At 34.6% G+C, this 21,023-nt stretch overlaps 3 protein-coding genes and 1 pseudogene across 6 annotated transcripts; 2 read left to right on the forward strand and 2 right to left on the reverse strand.

Annotated features, from left to right (window-relative positions):
* The first annotated feature begins 928 nt into the window (after positions 1-928).
* LOC140969855 (L-2-hydroxyglutarate dehydrogenase, mitochondrial-like) lies at positions 929-2,744 on the forward strand. 2 transcript variants are annotated; one of them, XM_073431370.1, is made up of 3 exons: positions 929-1,571; positions 2,076-2,356; positions 2,444-2,744. In XM_073431370.1, the coding sequence occupies exons 1-2, from the start codon at positions 1,299-1,301 to the stop codon at positions 2,322-2,324; spliced, it is 522 nt and encodes a 173-aa protein (XP_073287471.1). In that variant the 5' UTR covers positions 929-1,298; the 3' UTR covers positions 2,325-2,356; positions 2,444-2,744. The 2 variants fall into 2 exon arrangements, with proteins under 2 accessions (XP_073287471.1, XP_073287470.1); XM_073431369.1 differs by having other exon boundaries at positions 2,076-2,319; positions 2,444-2,743.
* Positions 2,745-4,483: 1,739 nt separating this feature from the next.
* Positions 4,484-5,395, reverse strand: LOC140969779 (probable calcium-binding protein CML35). The gene has a single exon (XM_073431234.1). The coding sequence runs from the start codon at positions 5,287-5,289 to the stop codon at positions 4,627-4,629; it is 663 nt and encodes a 220-aa protein (XP_073287335.1). The 5' UTR covers positions 5,290-5,395; the 3' UTR covers positions 4,484-4,626.
* A 2,726-nt stretch (positions 5,396-8,121) lies between these two features.
* Positions 8,122-12,627, reverse strand: LOC140969788 (triacylglycerol lipase SDP1-like; annotated as a pseudogene).
* Positions 12,628-14,572: 1,945 nt separating this feature from the next.
* LOC140969797 (uncharacterized) lies at positions 14,573-19,020 on the forward strand. Of its 3 annotated transcripts, none has more exons than XR_012174012.1 (4): positions 14,573-15,004; positions 15,274-17,125; positions 17,206-18,674; positions 18,774-19,020. XR_012174012.1 is itself a non-coding variant. In XM_073431256.1 (3 exons), the coding sequence occupies exons 1-3, from the start codon at positions 14,930-14,932 to the stop codon at positions 18,612-18,614; spliced, it is 3,336 nt and encodes a 1,111-aa protein (XP_073287357.1). In that variant the 5' UTR covers positions 14,573-14,929; the 3' UTR covers positions 18,615-19,020. The 3 variants fall into 3 exon arrangements, 1 of the variants encoding a protein (XP_073287357.1); XR_012174011.1 differs by having other exon boundaries at positions 18,788-19,020; XM_073431256.1 differs by having other exon boundaries at positions 17,206-19,020.
* The last annotated feature ends 2,003 nt before the right edge of the window (positions 19,021-21,023 follow it).

Here is a 21,023-nt window from a genome sequence, read left to right on the forward strand (position 1 = left end):
TATATATATTAGTTATTTTGTACAAGTGGTCCGTGTGTACAGTTTTTTTTATCATTATTGATGGACTAAAGTAAAATTTGACAAATTATGGAGAGACTAAATTGATATTTGAATTGTTGAAATAAAAAAATAAAAATAAAAGTGCGTGTTGAAATTAAAACAAAAACAAAAAAACAAAAGTGTAATATTAATATCATATAAGGGTAAAGTTGGAAGAAAAAGTTGGTGTCCTTCTTAGGTAGTTACTATGATGTCCTCAACTTTAATAAAATAGAATATATATATATATTATTATTAATAATTCAAATATATTTTTATTATATTAATAAAAAATATTTTAATCAATAATTATAGTTCATAATTTTCTATGATTTAATTAATTGTATTTTATTATGATATGTTTATATGAAAATATGTAATTATGATTTTTTTATGAGTTGAATATAAATTAATAGATTTTAAATTATTATAATTTTTTTAAAAAAATTAAAAATTATATAGCGGAGGCAATCCAAATTGGATCTATTGGTTTTCGGGCGAACGTGACCGTCTAGAAATGAGGTGGGACAGATCTCGAATTTGGTCAAATCGTCTCAAACCAATCTTATTGTCATTGTTCACCACGAGTTTTCTAAATAACACAATAAAAAATAAACCAAAACATAAAATCGAAATTTCCGTAAAAATAAATTGGAACTAACAAAAAATGGTTTAAACCAAAACGTAAAATCTATATTTATTGTTACAATTGATTTTTTTGGATTTTCATAAGAACTCGTGAGACGATCGTAGTTTAATTTTGTTAGACAAATTTTTTATCTAACTCAATTATATATATTTTTTCTCTAGACACAGCCAATCAACCTGCAATACAAATATAAATATGTGACACGTCCAATTAACACCCTGGCCGATTCCCAAAATTTTTTCATACGCGCATCTACTGTTTGTCCAAATTGATTGACAGAAGGATTCTTGATTATTAGAAACACGCATTGGTTATTGGGTTGAGGGGTGAGTAGGCTTCTGTAGTTCTAGATTTCACATCTGAAATGCCGTGGAATCTAACCCATTCCGGCATCGTAGATTTCAACCCGAAGACGCCCTTTTTCCTTAGGGGTTATTTTATGACAGACAAATGATTATGATTCCCGTGGACACCTTTTGGTGGATAAGTGGTTATAACTGTCCACTATATCCAGTGAGAATGAAAATAAAGTTTACAATGACTCTTGTCAACTAATTCTTGCTTGGCATTTTTCAGATTTATTTTGCAGATCTGCATTTTGTTGAAAAATATGATGAAACCTAGTGTGTCAGCTAGCTTTTACGGACCTTACGTCGTCATGCAGAAATTCCAGATCATTTTCCACGGGAATTCGATCCCCAAGGAGAAGGCATATGCGGTGGTTATCGGTGCCGGCGTGGTGGCAAAAGCGGCGGCGCGTCAGCTTGCCATGAGACACGGCAGAGAAGTTGTAGTGATAGAGTCCGCCCCCACTTTTGGGACACGTACAAGGAACAGTGAAGTTGTTCACTCTGGGATTTACTATCCTCGGAATTCACTAAAGGTTCTTGCTTTCTTGAATACAGTTGAATTGTTTGTTGATCTTTGTATGTTTTCTTCCCCTAATCCCCTGTGAGTTTGCTTCGAGTTTGATAGCTCTGAACAGTTGGTATATTTATGATTATGTTGTAATGGCTGAAACACTGGTGTTGGATTTCTTGAGTCAGGAAATAATGTTTGTTATGATGTTTTATGAAGTTAACGAAGATAAGGTTGAACTGGTTAACCATCAAAATTAACCTTATTTCAAAGACAACTTTCAAGTGCTAAAATAATACATTCAGGGGGGTTTAGATTTTCTGTAATGTGAAGCAACAATCTAAATTTGAGGTCTCTTAATTTTTGCACTGTGATATAGTTAACACGTCTTACTCGCTGCATTTGTAAAAAGATCATGCTTCCAACAATCGCATATATTATTGCGCAAGTCTAATAAGAAGAAAAAGAATTAAAAAATACATGCCTAAGTATCGTAATGCATCAACTTTTTCGTAAATGATATATGCAGGCACTTTTCTGTGTCAGAGGAAGACAACTGCCGTACAAATACTGTAAAGAGCATGAAATTCCCCATCTGCGAATTGGCAAGCTTATCGTTGCTACCGGCTTGTCAGGAATTCCCAAGTTGAACTTGTTGATGACTCGCGGAGTTGAAAATGGAGTCCAAGGGCTAAAAATGATGGAAGGTCACGAAGCTACAACAATGGAACCAGAATTACAATGTGTGAAAGCCTTATCATCACCCACTTCTGGTTAGTTTATAGCCATTCGTTTATGCTATAATTATTGGTATGAATCTTATCTTGTATTATCCATTTAACTGGGTCTCACACAGATAAAAAACTTATCATCGTTAGATATATTATGTCTATTTAGGGGGAAGCTGAAACCCATTGCGCAATCTTCACATTCCCGAGCGCAGGTCCCTTAAAAAACTTATCATCGTTAGATAGTCGTGATTACGTATTTGATTTCTACTTGTCATAATTAACACATAGTATTGGAGGACAAAGTGGATAACCAACCAGAGGAGATGATGCCTCATTTCATAATTGATATCAGAGTCGTGATTACGTATTTGATTTCTACATGTCAGCGAGATGATCATGCAATTCCTTAATATTCGACACTCGACATGCATGCCAACTACGCGATGGGCATCATTTCGTAACTTTTATACCATAATTTATTCGCACGTCTTTCAACTCCATCTATGTTTCAAGCACGTTAGACGTCACAGGGCCACGTTTTTTTGTAAAGATAAGTTCCAACAAACCATAGTGCAACATTCTTTTTGATAACTTTTGGCATTCAAAATAATGCATCGAAATTTAAGAACGAAGTTTTGTACTTGTCCGTAGAAGCTAAAGTCCTTTGAAACTTCGACGAAATTACACTATATGGCGCAAGTCCGCCGTCCTATAACTTTGGTGCAACTCAGAGTAAAAATACGTGAAACATTAACACATAAAGTAATGCCATGCCACCACCACGCGGAGACCGAGACCGAGACCCTTCGAACTCCAGTTGGGCAATCTAATGAAAGACATTCTATCTGACAGCGAAATATAAAATCGTTTGAAATTCAACTACAACAAAATTTTCAACTTAATTTTAATATCTTGTTTTACTAAATAATATTACTTTATAGTAATGTAATATAATTATAGTTATGAAACATAAATACGACAGATTTATTACCAATATCTTATTTTATTAAAAAAATATGTGATTATAGTAAGATAATATTGCAACTAAAAACGTACGATATATTGAACACTAAAAATCCTTGATGCAATTGATTGTTTATTATCTTCTAGTTAAATAGATGTGATTTGTTCACAATTTACGTTTATAAACTCACTAATCAATTTTGTAGAACAGATCTTTAACTCAATCGACTCATGAAATTTTTTATATCAAAATTATTGTTTTTCATTAAAGTTATAGATTAAGTTGACACGTCTCACGAATAAAAATATCTATAAAATCGTCTCATAAAAAACTTAATATAATTGATGACAAATTTAATCTATTTGATGACCTCTTTTATAACTATATCTTATATTTACTGTATTATAAAATTTGATTCTATTAAAGTAACTATTTTGACATGACATCATCCCAAAAAAATTTCAATTTTATCCCGACTTTTATTTAAATAAATTTTTTATATACTTTTTAATACATTTAAAATATCTTATTCATCTTTATTTATATTTCTCACAAAAAATTTCTTATATTTGATAAATTAGTTTTTAATGTATTTTATCATCGTTTAAAACAATTACATTTTAAAAAATTATTTGAAAACTAAACATATATTGTACATAAACATATATTATATATGCGATGTGTGATATATCCATAGTATAAATAAATTATGAAAGACCAATATAAATTTATGTTACCATATCATGAATTTTTATTAATACATTTTAAAAAATACAGTTAAATGTTCGGGACGATACAAATTATCAAAAATAGTAACTCATATGAGAAAAACATCGCACATAGTTCTATTATTATTAATGAGAGGCTACAAGATCTTTTATGAGCAAGAGAGACCCTAAGTAATTCAGTGTTGTGGTTTTTCATCATCATAATATGATGGGTCTTTTTTATGTTCATTTTATACGTATTTTTCACATCTTTATAATAAAAAAATAATATTTTAAATATATAAAAAAAAAAATTTAAATTGATTAACATAGAAAATCTATCAATTGTTTTTATAAGAACGTCTCGAATTTTTTTTGAATAAACTATTTCAAGAACACTTCCTTTAATTCCAATTCCAACAAACCAANAAATATATAAAATATTTTTTTAAATTGATAACATAGAAAATCTATCAATTGTTTTTATAAGAACGCCTTGAATTTTTTTTTAATCAACTATTTCAAGAACACTTCCTTTAATTCCAATTCCAACAAACCAAAAATTTCCAATAATAAAAATAAAACACTTCGAATTTTCATGATCATCGAAACAAGCAAATAATAAGTTGGTCCTTTCCATTTTGCTAATTTTTTTGACAAAACAAAGAGAAATTGAGTTCATCTTTGCTGATCCATCATACGGCTGAAATCCTCGAAGCACACAAATCCGTCCCCATTCCGGTCCACATCTGCGATCATTCTCCGGCAGTCCTCCACCGTGCACCGCGCGTCGCCGATTATTTCGAAGACTTTGTAAAGCTCCTCAGCCGATATCTTCCCATCCCCATCGGAGTCGAAGAAGGCGAATACCTCCCTCAGCTCCCAGTCGCAAGCCGGCTTCGCAAAAGCCGAGCCGATGGCGTAGAACTCCTCCAGAGAGATGCACCCGTCCCCATCTCTATCCACCTCGCTTAGCATCATGTTCAGCTCCTCGTCGCTCGGTGGCTCGGCCCCCAGACGGCTGAGCAAGGCCTCCAGCTGCTCCTTCCTGACCTTCCCTTCGCGGCCTCTGTCCATCATCTCGAACGCCTGTTTGAGCTCAAAGAAAACATCACGTGAACCCTCGAACCTCTCTCTGGATCGGATCTCCGAGGACAATGATGGGATAACGCTATTCGGTGTGGATAACCCTTGGGGCTTCTTGAATGATCCGTCGTCGGAACACGACGAAGACGTCGTATGAGATCCGAAGGATGACGGGTCCGTTTCGGATCTGGAAACGGAGCGAGATTTCTTGCGTTTCTTAAAAATCTTGGTGGGGATGATCCTGGCGAGTTTCATGGCGGAAACTGGAACAGGGGACAACAAAATTCGCACTGCGTTGTGATTTGGAGAAGGGAAGAGATGAATGCAGGGTTTAAATTCATGGGGAAGCAAGAGTGAGTGAGCTTCCTCGAAATTTCCTAGAGAGAGATGAAAAGGGCGGGCAGTTGAGATAGTCTTGTTTCATCATAAAAATAGTTTATTGTCAAGTGGGTTTAAATTTTGGATGGTATAATATTTTTTATAATTTATTTTATTTATAATTAAATAAATATCAAAATATAATTATAAAAAATAATGAAAGATTATAATATAATTTGAATTGTTATAATTAAAAAAAATAAAAACAAAAGTGTTTGTTGAAATTAAAAAATAAAAACAAAAACAAAAGTGTAATATTATTACATAAGGACAAAATTGGAAGAGTCAAAAACAAACCAAGAAATCATTTTTGTCTCTATTATAGAGATTCTTAATAGTAGTAATAGATTTTTAAAAAATAATAATTAATTTTGATTATGTTAATTTTAAATATTTTATCAAAATATATTTTCTAAATATTGTTTTGAAAAATATGGAATCAATTCATCTAATCTTTTCCAAATTTAATTTCACAATTTAAATTTGTAATTTTTTAACATTCAAACATTTTTTTTTCTAATTTAGTTGGACAAATCTGCATTATTTATATTTGTGTAACGTTTTGTGCATTAAAAGGTGAATTTTAAAATGTTATATCGGATATAATTTATATTTTATACACTAATACGAATTTGAAGACAAACTTTGTCGAGATGATCGTCCCTTCCCCCCTTGGAACTTCCACAATAAATTATCACATCATCCAATTTCACCATGAGCCGCTGGTATATGTTTGAAAGCTGAATGAGACCCCATACTTTATCCTTTATCCGTTTGACAAATACGTGTGTGAGACGGTCTTACGGATCGTATTTTATGAGACAGATCTCTTATTTTGGTCATTCATGAAAAAATATTAATTTTTATGTTAAGAGTATTACTTTTTGTTGTGAATATCGGTAAGGTTGACCCGTCTCACAGATAAATATTCGTGAGACCGTCTCACAAAAGACCTACTCTTATCGTTTTTCGAATTATTGAAAAAATTATCGGTTTGTTTGTTTTTCATTAATAAATAGGTATAAATATTATATCTGCCAAGTGTCAATAAATGAAATATACACGATATTATCTATTCAAATTCAGTTTCTCGGGTTGAAATAACAGAAAATTACATTTCACTTTACTTTTTATATAGGACACATTAAATGAATAAAAAGAAATATTAATGATATATCTAATTATCAAAATGGTATATGCTGATAATTACTTAATTTGAAATATAAAAAACACGATTATATAAGAAATCAAATATTTGACAATAATGTCGAGAAAATTTAGTGAAATGTGTGTAGAAAATTACAACTCATTAACTATACGCATAAAGAGAGAGATAAAAATGATTGCAAAAAATGTGTAATCTTAAAAAATCATATCATAATACAATAAAAAAGGGTGTGGTGTAATTAGATCACATAAGTAAAAAATGAATAAGTTTTGATGAAATGTGAAAAATAACAGGTCGTGAGACGTTATCTTTAAGATAATATCAAGACCATGAATCTAAAAGTAGTTTATATATGATAATCTATACTATTTTATTAAGTTTGAAACAATTAGAATAACTAACTTTGGTGTCATGGTCTGTTTTAATAATTATATATATTAATAAAATGTTAAAATTTTAATGCAAGTTATATATAGTTCAGTGGATATAGTCATTGTTTTTTGAGGTTTAAGTAATAAGTTCAATTCTTACTAAGTCATTTTTTTATTATTTTATTTTTCAATTTATTTTTTAATTTATATATCAAAGTTACAATGTAGTCTTTCACTATTTCCTATAATTATATTTTGATCCTCATTTAAATATAAATCAAATGAATTATAAAAAATATTATACAAGTGCATCGGTGCACTAGTATTAATAATGATATTACTAACGTGACAAATTATGAATTATCAAAATTCAAGATTAGGATAGAACGAGACACAGATCACGTTTCTTTAAAGAAGTTCATGTGTTAACATCAAAAAAAAAAATTTATTAAAAAAAACTATTTTCTTAAAAAATATAATAGCCATTTAAAAAAAAATACTTTTTAATATTTATCAAAACCTCAAAATCACTTCTTTTTTTTTTTAAGTAATTTTTTTTAAAGCTATCCAAACTCACTACTAAGATAAATATCAGAAATCAAAACCGAAAAATAAATCAGGAAGGCCCGTGATTCTATTTTTCAATCCTTATTAATAGATGAATTAATAATAAAATATATTTTCTTGTGTTCTCGAATAAAACCAGTAAATGTCGTGTCGTGCTAGTTGGCTCATCTAGGCCATCCTATCTACACCACTCGTGTCGTCTGATTTTGTGATCACTTCCACTGTCATTCTCCTTATTGGATCTTTATATCCATATTCAGTTGTCGTTGCGTACGTTATTGATGTTTTCAGCATCCACAACTTTCATCGAAATTTCCTCGGCTTTTCATCATGGACAAGCAAGTCCTTGTCAAAGCACGGTCTCCTTGCTTATTTTAAATCAAGACATTCGGTAATCTTTCTGGTTATTTTGGTTTCCTGTTTTCTTAAAATTGTTAAATACATAGAATGTATAGCGTAGAAAGTAATCTATATTTCTAAGATGCCCTCCTCGATTATTAATCTTATAAGACAGGAGTCTTCAAACATGATCTATAAGTTGGCACAAGATATTTCATTGAGACCAGTTGACCGATCACTTTCAACTTATCTAACACAGATGTTTCATGTTTTGGATGAAATCTCATGTCCGAGATCTAATTATAACAAACTTCATCCCAAATAAAAAAAAATGGTTGCCCTTCATCCCGATAGGAATACAATATATAACTTATTTCTTATCGGGGAGTAGTAACCGTATGGACGAAATCGCGTGCCACAAATTTCTAAATAGTATACAAAATTAAAGAGGCCGGAGGGGATGTTATGTAACCTCAACCATCCGTATCATACTTATCACATATACTGTCACTAAAATTACTATCATTCTGGATTTGACTTGAATCGACATCATCTACATATATGTTGTCGTCTCTAGCATCGTCCTCATTTTCAGAAACCGAGCTAACATCCATTTCCTTTTCCAGAGAGTGGAGTTGCATGCACTCCGCGACTGAATCGTGTGGCGAGCTATTATGGTCTGTTTTAGAGTTCGTTCCTTATCTGTTGATCTTTCTTGGATTTGCTAAATGATCACGCATGCATGCACCCGATTACTCACGCCTCATGCAACTGAAGAAAATGCAAAAGTATTTACGTGGTTCGGCGGAATTCGCCTACATCCACGGGAGGGCAACCAAAATTGTATTGATCAAAGATGGATTACAATTACAGAGCCTTTGATACCCAAGAATACAAAAGAAAAGAAGCTAAACTACTCTCAACAATGGAGTTCCTCCCTCTCTTCTTTCTCTCTCTCGGTCCTCTGTATTTCTTTTGTGAGTCAGTGTAGTGTGTTTTTTGTGTTCTCTCTTTCCTTTTATTTTACCTCATTGACTTCTATCGGTTGATTCCCAAGTTTGTTCCCCTTGGTAGTTAAATTCCAACCAACCCATCAATCTACCCGGTAGTTGAGTTGGGCCCTTTTCCATGTGCCAACTTGAGAGACACACACCTTCACAGTCTGAATCATGACTACTCCTATTTGATGGAGTCAAGACTTCCTTTCTCACGACATTGAACACTATACCATCGTGAATTCTTTCAGGCTGCAAAAAATCTCCTTCGGCCACCATAATGCTTGAACTGGTGCCAGGAAGAGCTCGGTTATTCAAGTCTATCTGATCAAATTCGGTATCGGATGTTCTATCCGGTGTTGAAATTACACTCGAGCATTGATGGGTTTGATCTCTTCCCTGACCCTGGACTCGAAGGTTGTTTCCGTTCATCATTGAATCAGTCTCAAGATTCTGTACAAAGTCGACAAACTTGTCCGCCGAGGTTGTTCTCATCAAGGGACCGCCAGATTGTGTCCAAGTGTTGAGATCAACGCTCTCAGATTCACTGTCACTTCCATCATGAGTGCAACGGTGTGTGCCCAAGTTTCTGTCTGTACCAACTACTGGGTGAAAAGACAAATCGACATCTGCAAGGAGGTCATCTTCCAGGGATCCCGTTGAATTTTCTCGAGCAATGACATTCCAAGAAGGGATTCTTTTGGATGCGTTGAATCGGACTGTGCTGGCTAGACCATGAGAAGCGGCAGCTGCTCTTTCAGCACTTCTCTTCAACCTTCGCATATGGTTAAGTATGGCAACGCACTCATCAAGTGCAAGCTCGATCCCACAGTTGGCTTTTATTGCTGATAGCTTCTCCCAAATGCATCTTCTGCCTTGATTGGAGGCTTTTTGAAGTTCAACGTACGTTGGGTTCTGTATAATTTTTGACAACTGCGATCACAAAGTGAAGAATTTTAGAAACCGGACAGCTAAACAAACTACAAATTCACGTCAAAAGGGCCCCCTCTAGTATCTGTGATTCAAGATTATATCTTTATTAGCACAAACAAATTAAGATATAAGATCCAAGCTGTCCTGAACTTGGGAGCATTTTCAAGAATCTCCGGTCACAAAGTTTCATTTGAAAATGATTTATATAGTAAGCCAAAAAATACTCAACGTTTCTCAATTGAAGAGTTATGTGGGAGAGACCACTTTGAGCTGCAAATGCTCGTTCTATGAGATTGAATTTGATTAAAACGAGATAATAGAGTTCAGTCTTGCGTATACCTGAGAAAGAGTTACAGGCATTACAACAGTTACGTCACCCTCCCAGTCCTGAGCAAAAAGCTTGGCTATGCCCCCTAAAGGAAAACCGAGCTCCAATATTTGATTGCATCTGTGTTTCACCTCCATCTCAACTAGTTGGGCAAACTGCAAAGATAAAAAAACTCAATCTGTCAGTTGCTCATTCATATAAAAGAGAATGAAAACATGCAGGAAATTCTATGTGAATAGAAGTATTACTGTCCCTATAATCTATCTGAACGTCAAACAACCTTCTGTCTAGTTGCTATCTGCGAATAATTTGAAAAATCTAAGCAGCAGGCAGTGTTCACGTAAAGATCAAGAATCTGACACAAACTAGCCGAAAGTTATCCAAAAGAGGCATCCAGATTATACAACCAAGCTCATTGTTCCTATAANGAAATAGCATATTTTAGGTTCATTGTAAAGAAATTTTAAACTCGTTTTCCGCTGTAATTAATTAATCCTAATCAAATTGCATTGTAATAACTATTAGGAGCTAAGGACCCCACACAGGAAACGCACAAGAAGCTGTCACTGCACTCCATATAACAACATGAGGCGAAGTCAAGTAATTGAGGCATCTCGGGGGTTCATGCTTCCTCGGGGAGCAAACTGTAATACCCAAGATCCTCCCCGTCATGTCATAAGCTTCTTGAAAAGTTAGATTGTTCGTAAGATGCCTCAGCATCATCTGCAATTGTCTGATCTCGTGGACTGCACCCTGCGTCACAATCCTTTTGGAAACCGTAAATATCCCACCCAACTGGTCAAAAAATTGAATAGAAAATAGAATGCCAAGAATCCTCAAAAAAACTTTGAAGCTCTTGCCAAGACCTAGTAGCAACAACAGAACACATCACCGATCCCACGCTAGAGCCAGCAATTATCCGAGGCAAAAGTTTGTGCTCTACCAAAGTTTTGACAACCCCCACATGAAAAGCTCCTAAAGAAGCACCACCGCTTAATAGCAAAGCAGTTCTACCAAAGGCATGCCTAGTCTCATGCATAAAAGCAAGCTTCTCCTCCAACAGAAGCTCTTCTGAGTCAAAGTCACAGACCATTCTTAATTGGGTTGTAACCTCATCTATATACTCCTTTATGAGTCTCGGAACCTGTAGTCTCTCCTTGTGAAGCTCAGGGTTGCACATATTACCAAGATTTCTCACAAGGTCAGCTCTCATACAAAACATAATATCTCGAAGCGAACCATCTTGGCGACGGTGGCGGAGCTCTTGAAGTTTATTTCTTACAAGCTCCTCATCATAGAGATACGATTCGTTCATTCTAAATGTCTCCTTATCAAGCATCTTAGCAGCATGAGCCCACTCGTCATAGGTCAAAGCAGATCTCATCATATTCCTCCAAAACTTCCTCCTGTAGGCCATTTCAGCCCTCGTTTTCAAATTAGTGTATCGCTTCAATGAAAAAGCGATCACCGTCACCATAACTAAAATCCCTTGTGGATTTCGAGGATGAAACCATGAGATAACTGGTGCCAAATAATCCCTCAAAATGTTCTTAGCTTTGTAAAAGCACATTAACAACATTCCAAAGATATGGTGCCTAAAATGTGATGTGGATTTACAAAAGATGATTCTGAAAGCAATCGTTCGACCAAATAGAGTCGAAGGTCCGATCGAGAATGGATCAACACTTGCTTCATTACTTATATCCATGATGTAAAGTGAGTGTCAAATTTTAGTGTAAACTATATTTTGCGAACTTCAAGATTGGATTAACAATTTCCTAGCTAATAGCAGTATTATGCACAAAGCACTTGCTCTTTTCTCAAGAGAAAAAAAAAAGTGATCAAGATAACGACAAGTCATAAAAACCATTCCATACAGAGAAATCTCGATGTGCAACAGAAAAACGAGGAATAGAAAGAAAAAAAATCAACAGCTTAAAAATTGTGAAACAAGCTGAAGAAAGAAATATCAAAACCTCCAAATTTCAAATCTTGCCCCACAACCATTGGGAGGAAAACCCACTAGTCGAACGAATAAACAACAAATACTTCACCCCATACAAACCAAACCCAAGTCCACCAACTCTCGTAAATCCCCTATGAGAAAAAACAATTTCCGGAACACGATCATCCCCGAGAAAGGTAAATATGAAGCAGAAAGCCGAAGAATGAACAACGAATTAAATGCGTGAGGGCGAAGCCAACATAGAAGGTGGAACAATAAAGAAAGCATCGGGATTTACAAAATCTGAGCAGATAAGATCAAATCACGACATCGTTTTGCTATTACAAGTGACGCCTGGTGCAATCAGGCATGGTATTTTATAGAATCGAAGATTAAATATATACACAAAAGAAGAACACAACTTCCTTCTTGGGTTGATGATCGTTTCTTTTGACGGTTTATCTTCACCACTGCCATTTTGCTTCTTGTGATTACATAACTTCAACAATATAATATGCTTCAATTCCATGCTACCTGTACGACAGAGGTTGGACGCTTTCTAGAAAATTTATATACATTAACATAATAATCTGTAAATACTTCTATCATCGACAAAATACTTACATATTCCATCAAGTTAGTCATATACGATCGAACTTCTGTTTATTAACAAAACGCTCACATATTCCATCAATTTAAGTTGTCGATTGTTGGCATTAAAAAAACGTGGGGTTTCTACAAGTTAGTTTTTCAAACCAATGTATAAAATTCTATCTTCCGTTTTTATTAGATGAAATTCTGTCTATTTAATGTCATTTGATTAGCAAAGTTCTGATACTATAATTACTAAAAGAAGAGTATTGGACTTGGGCCATTGGATGATACAATTAAATGAAATTCATTTAATTTTATTACTGAGCTCTATCACAAATGACGATACTCGATCTTAATATATCCTCGATATTTTTAGGAGGACATTTTGTTGCTTATTGAAAAGCCAAAAAAAAGAAAAAGAAAAAGAAAAAGAAAAAAAAAGAAAAGAAAAATGCTATTGGACTTGGGCCATTGGATAAGCCCAACGATTTTTAAATGTCGGTACAAGGCTCTTGTTCAGTCTCGAAATTAGTCTAAAATATTCATGCTAATTAGTTTTCAAGCCCAATAATTTTAATTTAATTCCTTTTGAAGAAATTTTTGCATATAAGAAACAAAATTTATTATTGGACAAAATTTTATATTTTAATAAAATTCAAAAATTGTTTAGATATTAAAGATAATAGATAAATTGATATTTTTCCGGTTACCATTTTGTCCTTATTGGCCCATAAATCATGCAATTTTACCTCTAATTTATAAGATTTAAAATACTTTTTGTAAAATTAAAACGAACGAAACTCGATTTGAGTTCAAAGTCAAGCACCGATCTTACTGTAAAGAAGCACTGCACTGGTCCACACGTTTTTCTTAGCTACTCCATCCATGCGACGATACCCATGTGAGACAGACCTACTTATTGTTAGCTGTTGATGCCCATAATTACTAATTAAATTTTCAATCTTCTATTTTCTTTAAAATTGGCCATGCACATTTCTAATCCTAATTATCACAATAGTAGTTGTATTGCTTCAAAAGAAGGTTGATGTTAATCTTATTTACAAGTGTTAAGAAGAGATTGAGGTCATGTGACGTCTGACCGATGATTTTTCTGTAATGTGTCTGGAGTGTTTTTCACCTGATAATGTGATTCAATTTTTATTAATGTGGGAAAGACTCACAATGTGATTCAATTTTTATTAATGTGGGAAAGACTCGCATGATGTAATTACGTTGAGATATAATGAGATTGCTCAGGTTTGCTCATGCTTAAAATAAATGAATGCTAACTTCATAAATTGAAATTGCTGGAAACACAATAAATGGATGGTGTTGTCACCCAAAACCATGAGAACATTCTCATTGTATTAATTTTAGTACCATGTATTTTGTAAAACAAAACAACAATATATTTTTTGTCATTTTGATTTTTATATTTTATTGTTCATATATTTTATATATAAGTTCATTATGTATGTACATGCATAAATATAAATAATAAGTTTTTCTTCTATATATTTGTCAAGCTAAATTACTAATTTGTTCAATTCTTTCAGAAGATGATCCCTTTACCAAATTTCCAAATATATAGAAAGAAAAATATTATTTATATCTATGCGTACATGTGCATACATAATGAACTTATATATAAAATATAAAAATCAAAATGACAAAAAATATGGTAGTATTTGTTAGCCAAAGTCAAAGGAAAGAAAGTAAGGCCAAGTCCAGGCACCGATTTTGCCCAAGTCAAACCTTCAAAACAACATCATATCATATTCTTCTAGAAAGTAAGAATAAATGAATAGAGTGAATCCGAGACCAAAATTTTGCGATATGCCTGTAATTTTGCAGTAATTATTGCTATTTTATTGTTAAATTCCAATAGCTTTGTTTGACAAAGACAACTCAAAACTTTTACTCCAAATGCCAACGCATAGTTTGCCACTTCAGACTTAGCAAATCCCACACGATTCTTGAATCTGTTAAAAAAATTGTCCTGTTGTTTGCTTTGAAAAATATCTTCTAACTAGGCTATTCTGATCTGTTGAAATATATGTGACCTGGGTGGCTTTAATTTCAGTTTACTCCTCGGCTTCTTTTGTTGGTTTTTTTCAAGATTTTGGCTGCAAAACAGAGAGGTTGGGCTTGAATGAGAAGCAGAGAAATCTGAAATCTGTAAGCCTGATAACCAAATTTTTAAATCCCGGTTCGATTTTTGGGTTGATCGATCCATTTCAGTGATATTTAATCACGAGTGGCAGAAGGTAGATTTGTATGGAGTCTTCTGATTCATCGCCGCATTATATGAAGGCCACGAGCAGTTCGCATGCGAAGAAAGAAAACTCTCCGGTGAGTTTCCGACTGTTGAACATGAATTTCATTTTTGGCATAATAATATATTTATCACTATATCCCCACCCGGCCACCCCCTCTTTTTTGTCTGGATTTACTGGCTGGTATGGACTTGATCAAAGTAACTGCATGTAAAAAAACTTGTCACTTTTGTTTGTTTTGCTTCTCTTCTGATTTTTTTCAGTGAATTGCAAATCTTGAGAAATTATGTGGGTAGTTTAAGGAGAAGATCAAAGGTTTGGAATTTCCTGTTTTATTTATTGCAGGGAGATAGTGAACATGAGGATACCATTTCAGTTGGTTCTTCTACCGTTCGATCAGCAATACATGGGCAATATGCTCCACTAAATAAATCTGGAATTGCATACAGAAATAACAATAAGAAGACACTAAAAAGTTGGGGCAATACGAAGTCATTCCGGAGAAGGGCAAAATCAAGAATTTTTCAGCCTATCGAAATGTCTGATAATACTTCAGCCTCTTGCCAAGAATTTTTAGTTGATGCATCTGAAGCGTCAACTCATTATTTAAAGTCAACAAACTGTTCCAAAGGCAAGAAAATGAATTCTCAATCAAGTAGTGATGGAAGTAGCTCGACTTTTTTGGGATCAAAGTCGCGTCGTAGATTTAAAACTATGTCAAGAACAACATCAAGCATTAGAAATGTGAGGATTTTGATAAAGAAAACTAGCTTTAAACCGAGGAGGCCTTTGCTCGATCACTCTATTTCTGAGGATGTTGCTGTTGATAGAGCGACGTATTCCTCAACTCTTAAGGACTCAAAGTTTCCCCAGCCAATTGAGGTTCCGTTCGGAGAGAGAATCTCCGGAAAGGACTCGGGAATGAAAGTTTGCCGGTACCATCATTGTTCTCTCCATGGCCATTGTCGGGAGGATCATGGATCTGTTTCTCCTCCAAAACCATTCCTACACAAAAAAAGACAGCCATCTATAAAGCCAAAGAACGAGATAATGAAATCTGATCACTGCAGCTGTGAAACGAAAGATTATACTGACAGCATGAAGAATCACCAGAAATCCCAAATGGTTTCTATAACAAAATCATCAGTTCAAGAGGGGGAAATTGGTAAACGGAGGGATCTTTATCTGCCATTCAGTGATGAACAGAATTCTGAGGCATACGGGGAGGGATATGGTGGCATCCAAGACTTTGATTTTCTCGAAATTGCTTTTGGCGAAACTTCATTTCCCGAGAGAAGTTATGAAGAGAATCTGATCATAATGAGTAAATATTCTCCTCAGTACCAACAAATAGGAGGGATGTCTTTTGGGCCAAAAGGGTATTGTTTGAAGTGCTCTGATAACGATACAGAACGAAGTTTATCAACTCCCAGAAGTTATGATCATGCCACCTATTCAAGTCTTGACAAGGACAATACTTTTGAGATCCCTCTGAACAGAGATGATGTTGCTTTGGATGCACACCCATTAGCCCACATGGAGAATTCCAGAGAACTCAAAATTCACAATGAGGATCATGCAAGTTTCATTACAGATGAATGTGAAAGCGGAACATCCAGCAAGGATTCCCCAGAAACTCCAGTTGTCTTTGATGAAGTTACCAAAGACAGAAGTGGGTTCTCATCACTTTCAGATAGCCAAACTTTGAGTGATAATAATTCTGATGTTGAAGGAGAGCTTACAACTATATCTTCTATCACCGGAGATTCTATTACCAGTGTAGTGCAAATTCCAGAATCTGGGAAGGACGCATCTTCTAGTGAAGGCAACAAACTTCAATTCAGCAAGCCGAGGCACATGAGCATGTGGCACTTGATACATCAGCATATGGCCTCAGAGTTGGCTACAGAAGCTGCAAGCAAGCCACTTCCATCTTCTGAAGTTCTAGATTTTGTTGATAACAAAAGTTCATTTGTTGCCAAGGAAAATTTGGTTGCAAGCCGGGATTTTTCTGATTCTAATATAGGTGCGGAAAATGACTCCGACACTCGGGAAGTTGAAATCCAAAAACTTTTTGCTATCAAGCTAGTTCGAGAGGCGATCGAGAAGATTCTTCTTCCAGAGGTTCAAGATGTACTGTCGGTTACAAGTGAAAACATCTCTCCAAAAGAATACCCTGAAAAGAAGCAAAATGAAGGTAGAGTATATGTGTGTCTGCGCACATGTTTGTGAGTATTTATATGTATATTTTTTTACTGATCATCTCGTTTTCTACAGATTACTCTGAAGAAAGTTATGGAGACCCGAATGCTGACAAAGGGAAAGGCTGCGTGCCCTCGACTCCAGAAGAGATGAGCCCCATCGTCGAAGATTCTTTTAGTGTGAAGATGGTGAAAACTGGAAAATCGACTATAAGCAAATCTGATAAGAAAGCACCTAAGCACTGGAGTAATCTCAAGAAGTGGATTCTACTTCAAAGATTCATCAGAGAATTGGAGAAAGTGAGAAAATTTAACCCCAAGAAGCCTCTGCAGCTGCCGTCGAGTCCTGTTGCAGAAGCAGAAAAAGTCAACCTGAGACCTCTAGCATTAGACGAGAAGAAAAGAGGAGAAGAATGGATGCTCGATTATGCACTTCGTCAGGCAGTGAATCAACTAGCCCCAACTCAAAAGAGAAAAGTCGCGTTGCTTGTAAAAGCTTTTGAAACTGTTGTTCCACCCCAAGAAGATAATCAAATTCAGCACCGAAGAGACAAAAATGGAGTACCAGTTGAAGGGAAAGGAACGCTACTTGTCAACGATAAAGTTTCAGGCCTAGTTTCTGCGAGACAAGAAAGAAGCGCTACATTGATCAAGAAGTATAGTGATCTTTTAAATTCAAATCAGAATGTCAGCAAATCAGAATGCGGTGATAGGGATCCATCTGTTGCTAGTAAAAGCCTGATCATCGATGATATGGGAATATCAATAATAACCGAGAAAGTGATACAGGCTGATCCAGACGTCAAAATTCCTCAAGAAGAGAAAACATCAGAACACAAAGTTACAAATGGGGCAGTAGATGACCTAGTAGACAGGAAAGATCATATAAAAATGTGGCATATGGTATATCAGCATGTGGTGTCTGGTATTGCAGAAAAAATGGGAAGCCAACTTCTTGATGGATCAGATGATGAAGATGTGAAATCACCAGGCACAATTAAAGAAAATCATGTATCCAACAATCCAGGAATTGGATTCACTAGATCAGATGCTCTCAAACTTGTAAAAGAGGCGGTTGAAGAGATTCTTCTTCACGATACTCAAGACAATACCGCTGATTCTCTATCTGTCTCTACAGAGCGAGAGATCTTTGAAGAAAATATCAGTGAAGTTGGAGAACAAGAAAAATCAAAACCCAAGAACTGGAAGAAGCTGAAAAAGCTATTACTCCTCAAGAAATCGATCAAGGCATTGGAGAAAGCTAGGAAATTCACACAAACTCATGAACTAACTCAGGAGTCCAATTCGGCACCAGATCGAGTTGACTTAAAGCGCCAAATAATGGATGAGAAGAGAAAGGCTGAACAATGGATGCTGGATTATGCTGTTCAACACATTGTCACGAAACTCAATCCATCTCGGAAGAGAAGAGTGTCCATGCTAGTTGAAGCCTTCGAAGCAGTGGTTCCATTTCCAGAAATTTGAATACAATGAAAGTCCAAAATTACAGAAGGCTGTCAAAATCATTTGATTCTGTTCATGAAGGTGAACTTGTGATCTTTGTTCTGAAAGTTTCTGTAGTTACTCATTCGAGACTTGCTTACGTTTGGAAAGATTTTTTAAGCTATGATTTGACCATCCCAGATGAATGATTGCAGATCATATACACTTGAAGGATGGCGTCTGGTCCCCCTTCAAAAATGCATATCGATGCAGGTCACCCTTTCATGTGATGATTTTTTTTTGTAGCAAATATATAGCATGTTTGTTTGATTCTTTCTGGTATGGAGTGCTTTATGAAGTTCTTATTGAAGGAAGATTTTGAATCTCTATGCAATGAACATATTTGTATGTGTGTATTAAAGGTATTATAAAGTCTGAGATTGGACTATATTTTAGATGTTTGATGTCAATGTTGATTTACAAGGATATATCCATATTCTTTATTTCTGTGTTCTTGCTCATTATTAAATTAACAGAGTGCTAACAAATTCCTCCAAACGCAACCAAGTAAAAGCTATCTGGTTTTCTGAGCAAGCTTTGTCAGGTCCACATGATCCAACGGCTCTGCTGTTCACAACACAGATTCAAACTCGTTTCTTTATATTAGAAATTTCAAGCCAACCCATCTACACATCTTTGAGCAGCCCAGGCGTTTTTTCCCTTTCTGGATAACCTAATCTGGCTGATGATCATCTGGTATCAACTGAAAAATATTTTCCTTCCTTTTTGAGATCCTTCTCATTTTTTTTAGCATGTAAAAATTCAGTGAAAAGCGAAAACCACATTATTGGAAAGGTATTATGGACAATGGTTACGGTTTAATAAAACAGGCATATAATGAAGGAAATATAAAAATGTTTTAATTCATTCAAGTAGCCTAATTAATAAGTCAAAATTCAATATTGTTAAAATTGTTTACTAATCATACTGAACATTATGGCAGTTTGATCATTCTATTTTTAGTGATAAACTGCATCATCACAATTACTTTACAAGGGAACCAGACCAATCGATAGCATATCGGATTAAATCGGTTCCGGATTTATCGGATTGGGTATATAATCTAATCAAAATAGGATCAAAACGAATCAGACTGCACATGATTAACCGGATTGTTGACCGAATTAAAAAGAAATATGATCGGTTTGAGATCGGATTGAATATTTTTTTTAATCTTCGAATAATATGTACCTAAACATATCATTTATCAAGCAGCGCATTGAAAATTAAGTGTGTATATATATATATATAATCTACGAGTGACAATTAGTAAACAACAAATCACACACAAAACTCTTTTTTAAAAAAACGGTTCGGACCGGATTTGATCAAGTTCCGGATCTTGTTTTTGTATGGATTGGTTCCGCTTCTGGGTCAAGTTTTTTAAAAACTAATCCAATTTAATTAGAATATCGGATTTGGTTCGACCCTAAACCACATTAACCGATTCTGAATTGAACCGGATTGTGCCGGATCGGTTCCGGGTTCGGGATCAACCTGCGATCCGTTAACCATGACTACATGAAAACTGAGGGGAATATTCTATGCATATTTCATCAAGATAATAAATATAATCAACATATCTAGAATCTGTTGTGAAAAAGTAAAAATTTACGGTAAAAAAGTAAAAATCTCAAACTCTCAAAATTATCACACTACACACTTTATAATATTTTTCTCTCAACTCAATTGTGATTTTCTTCACAAATGAGAGATCTATTTATAGAAAATTTTTACAAATAATCCAAAAATAAAATACATCATTACCTACATCATCACACACTAATTTTCAATATTCAACACCTAATTTTACCTAATTTTCAACATTCAACATTCACATTTTCAACACAAATATTTAACACATTTTTAAATAATTTTTCAACACTCCCCCTTGTGATGATGATCATAATGATTGTATACATTACGTGTTTTTATACTGCCTCGTTAAAAACCTTACTAGGAAAAACCCATTGGGATAAAAACCATAGTAAGGGAAAAAGAGTGCAGTCACGTAAACTCCCCCTCATGTTGACACGAACAATTCTTCACAAATTTCGTAGATTGCGCATCCCAATATTATATATGTGCTTTCTGAATATTGTCGTAGGAAGTGCCTTTGTGAAGAGATCTGATGAGTTTTCACTTGATTGAATGTGACGAACATCAATACATTTATTCTTCTCAAGCTCCTTGGTGAATGCGAAGAACTTAGGAGGAATATGTTTAGTTCTGTCGCTTTTTATGTATCCTTCTTTCATTTGAGCAACACATGCAGCATTATCTTCATATAGTATCACAGGCTTCTCGTCGAATGATAATCCGCATGAGATTTGGATATGTTGAGTCATTGATTTTAACCACACACATTCACGGCTTGCTTCATGTAGTGCA

The sequence above is a fragment of the Primulina huaijiensis genome, unplaced genomic scaffold, assembly GCF_012295235.1.
Source record: "Primulina huaijiensis isolate GDHJ02 unplaced genomic scaffold, ASM1229523v2 scaffold42781, whole genome shotgun sequence".
Lineage (NCBI taxonomy): Eukaryota > Viridiplantae > Streptophyta > Magnoliopsida > Lamiales > Gesneriaceae > Primulina > Primulina huaijiensis.

Bases quoted from the DNA above. Each gene is read 5' to 3' on its own strand.
- LOC140969855 (XM_073431369.1), top strand. From the start codon at position 1,299: ATGATGAAACCTAGTGTGTCAGCTAGCTTTTACGGACCTTACGTCGTC. The intron at 1,572-2,075 runs GTTCTTGCTTTC...TGATATATGCAG, and splicing joins ATCCTCGGAATTCACTAAAG to GCACTTTTCTGTGTCAGAGG.
- LOC140969779 (XM_073431234.1), bottom strand. From the start codon at position 5,289: ATGAAACTCGCCAGGATCATCCCCACCAAGATTTTTAAGAAACGCAAG.
- LOC140969797 (XM_073431256.1), top strand. From the start codon at position 14,930: ATGGAGTCTTCTGATTCATCGCCGCATTATATGAAGGCCACGAGCAGT. The intron at 15,005-15,273 runs GTGAGTTTCCGA...TATTTATTGCAG, and splicing joins CGAAGAAAGAAAACTCTCCG to GGAGATAGTGAACATGAGGA. The intron at 17,126-17,205 runs GTAGAGTATATG...CGTTTTCTACAG, and splicing joins TGAAAAGAAGCAAAATGAAG to ATTACTCTGAAGAAAGTTAT.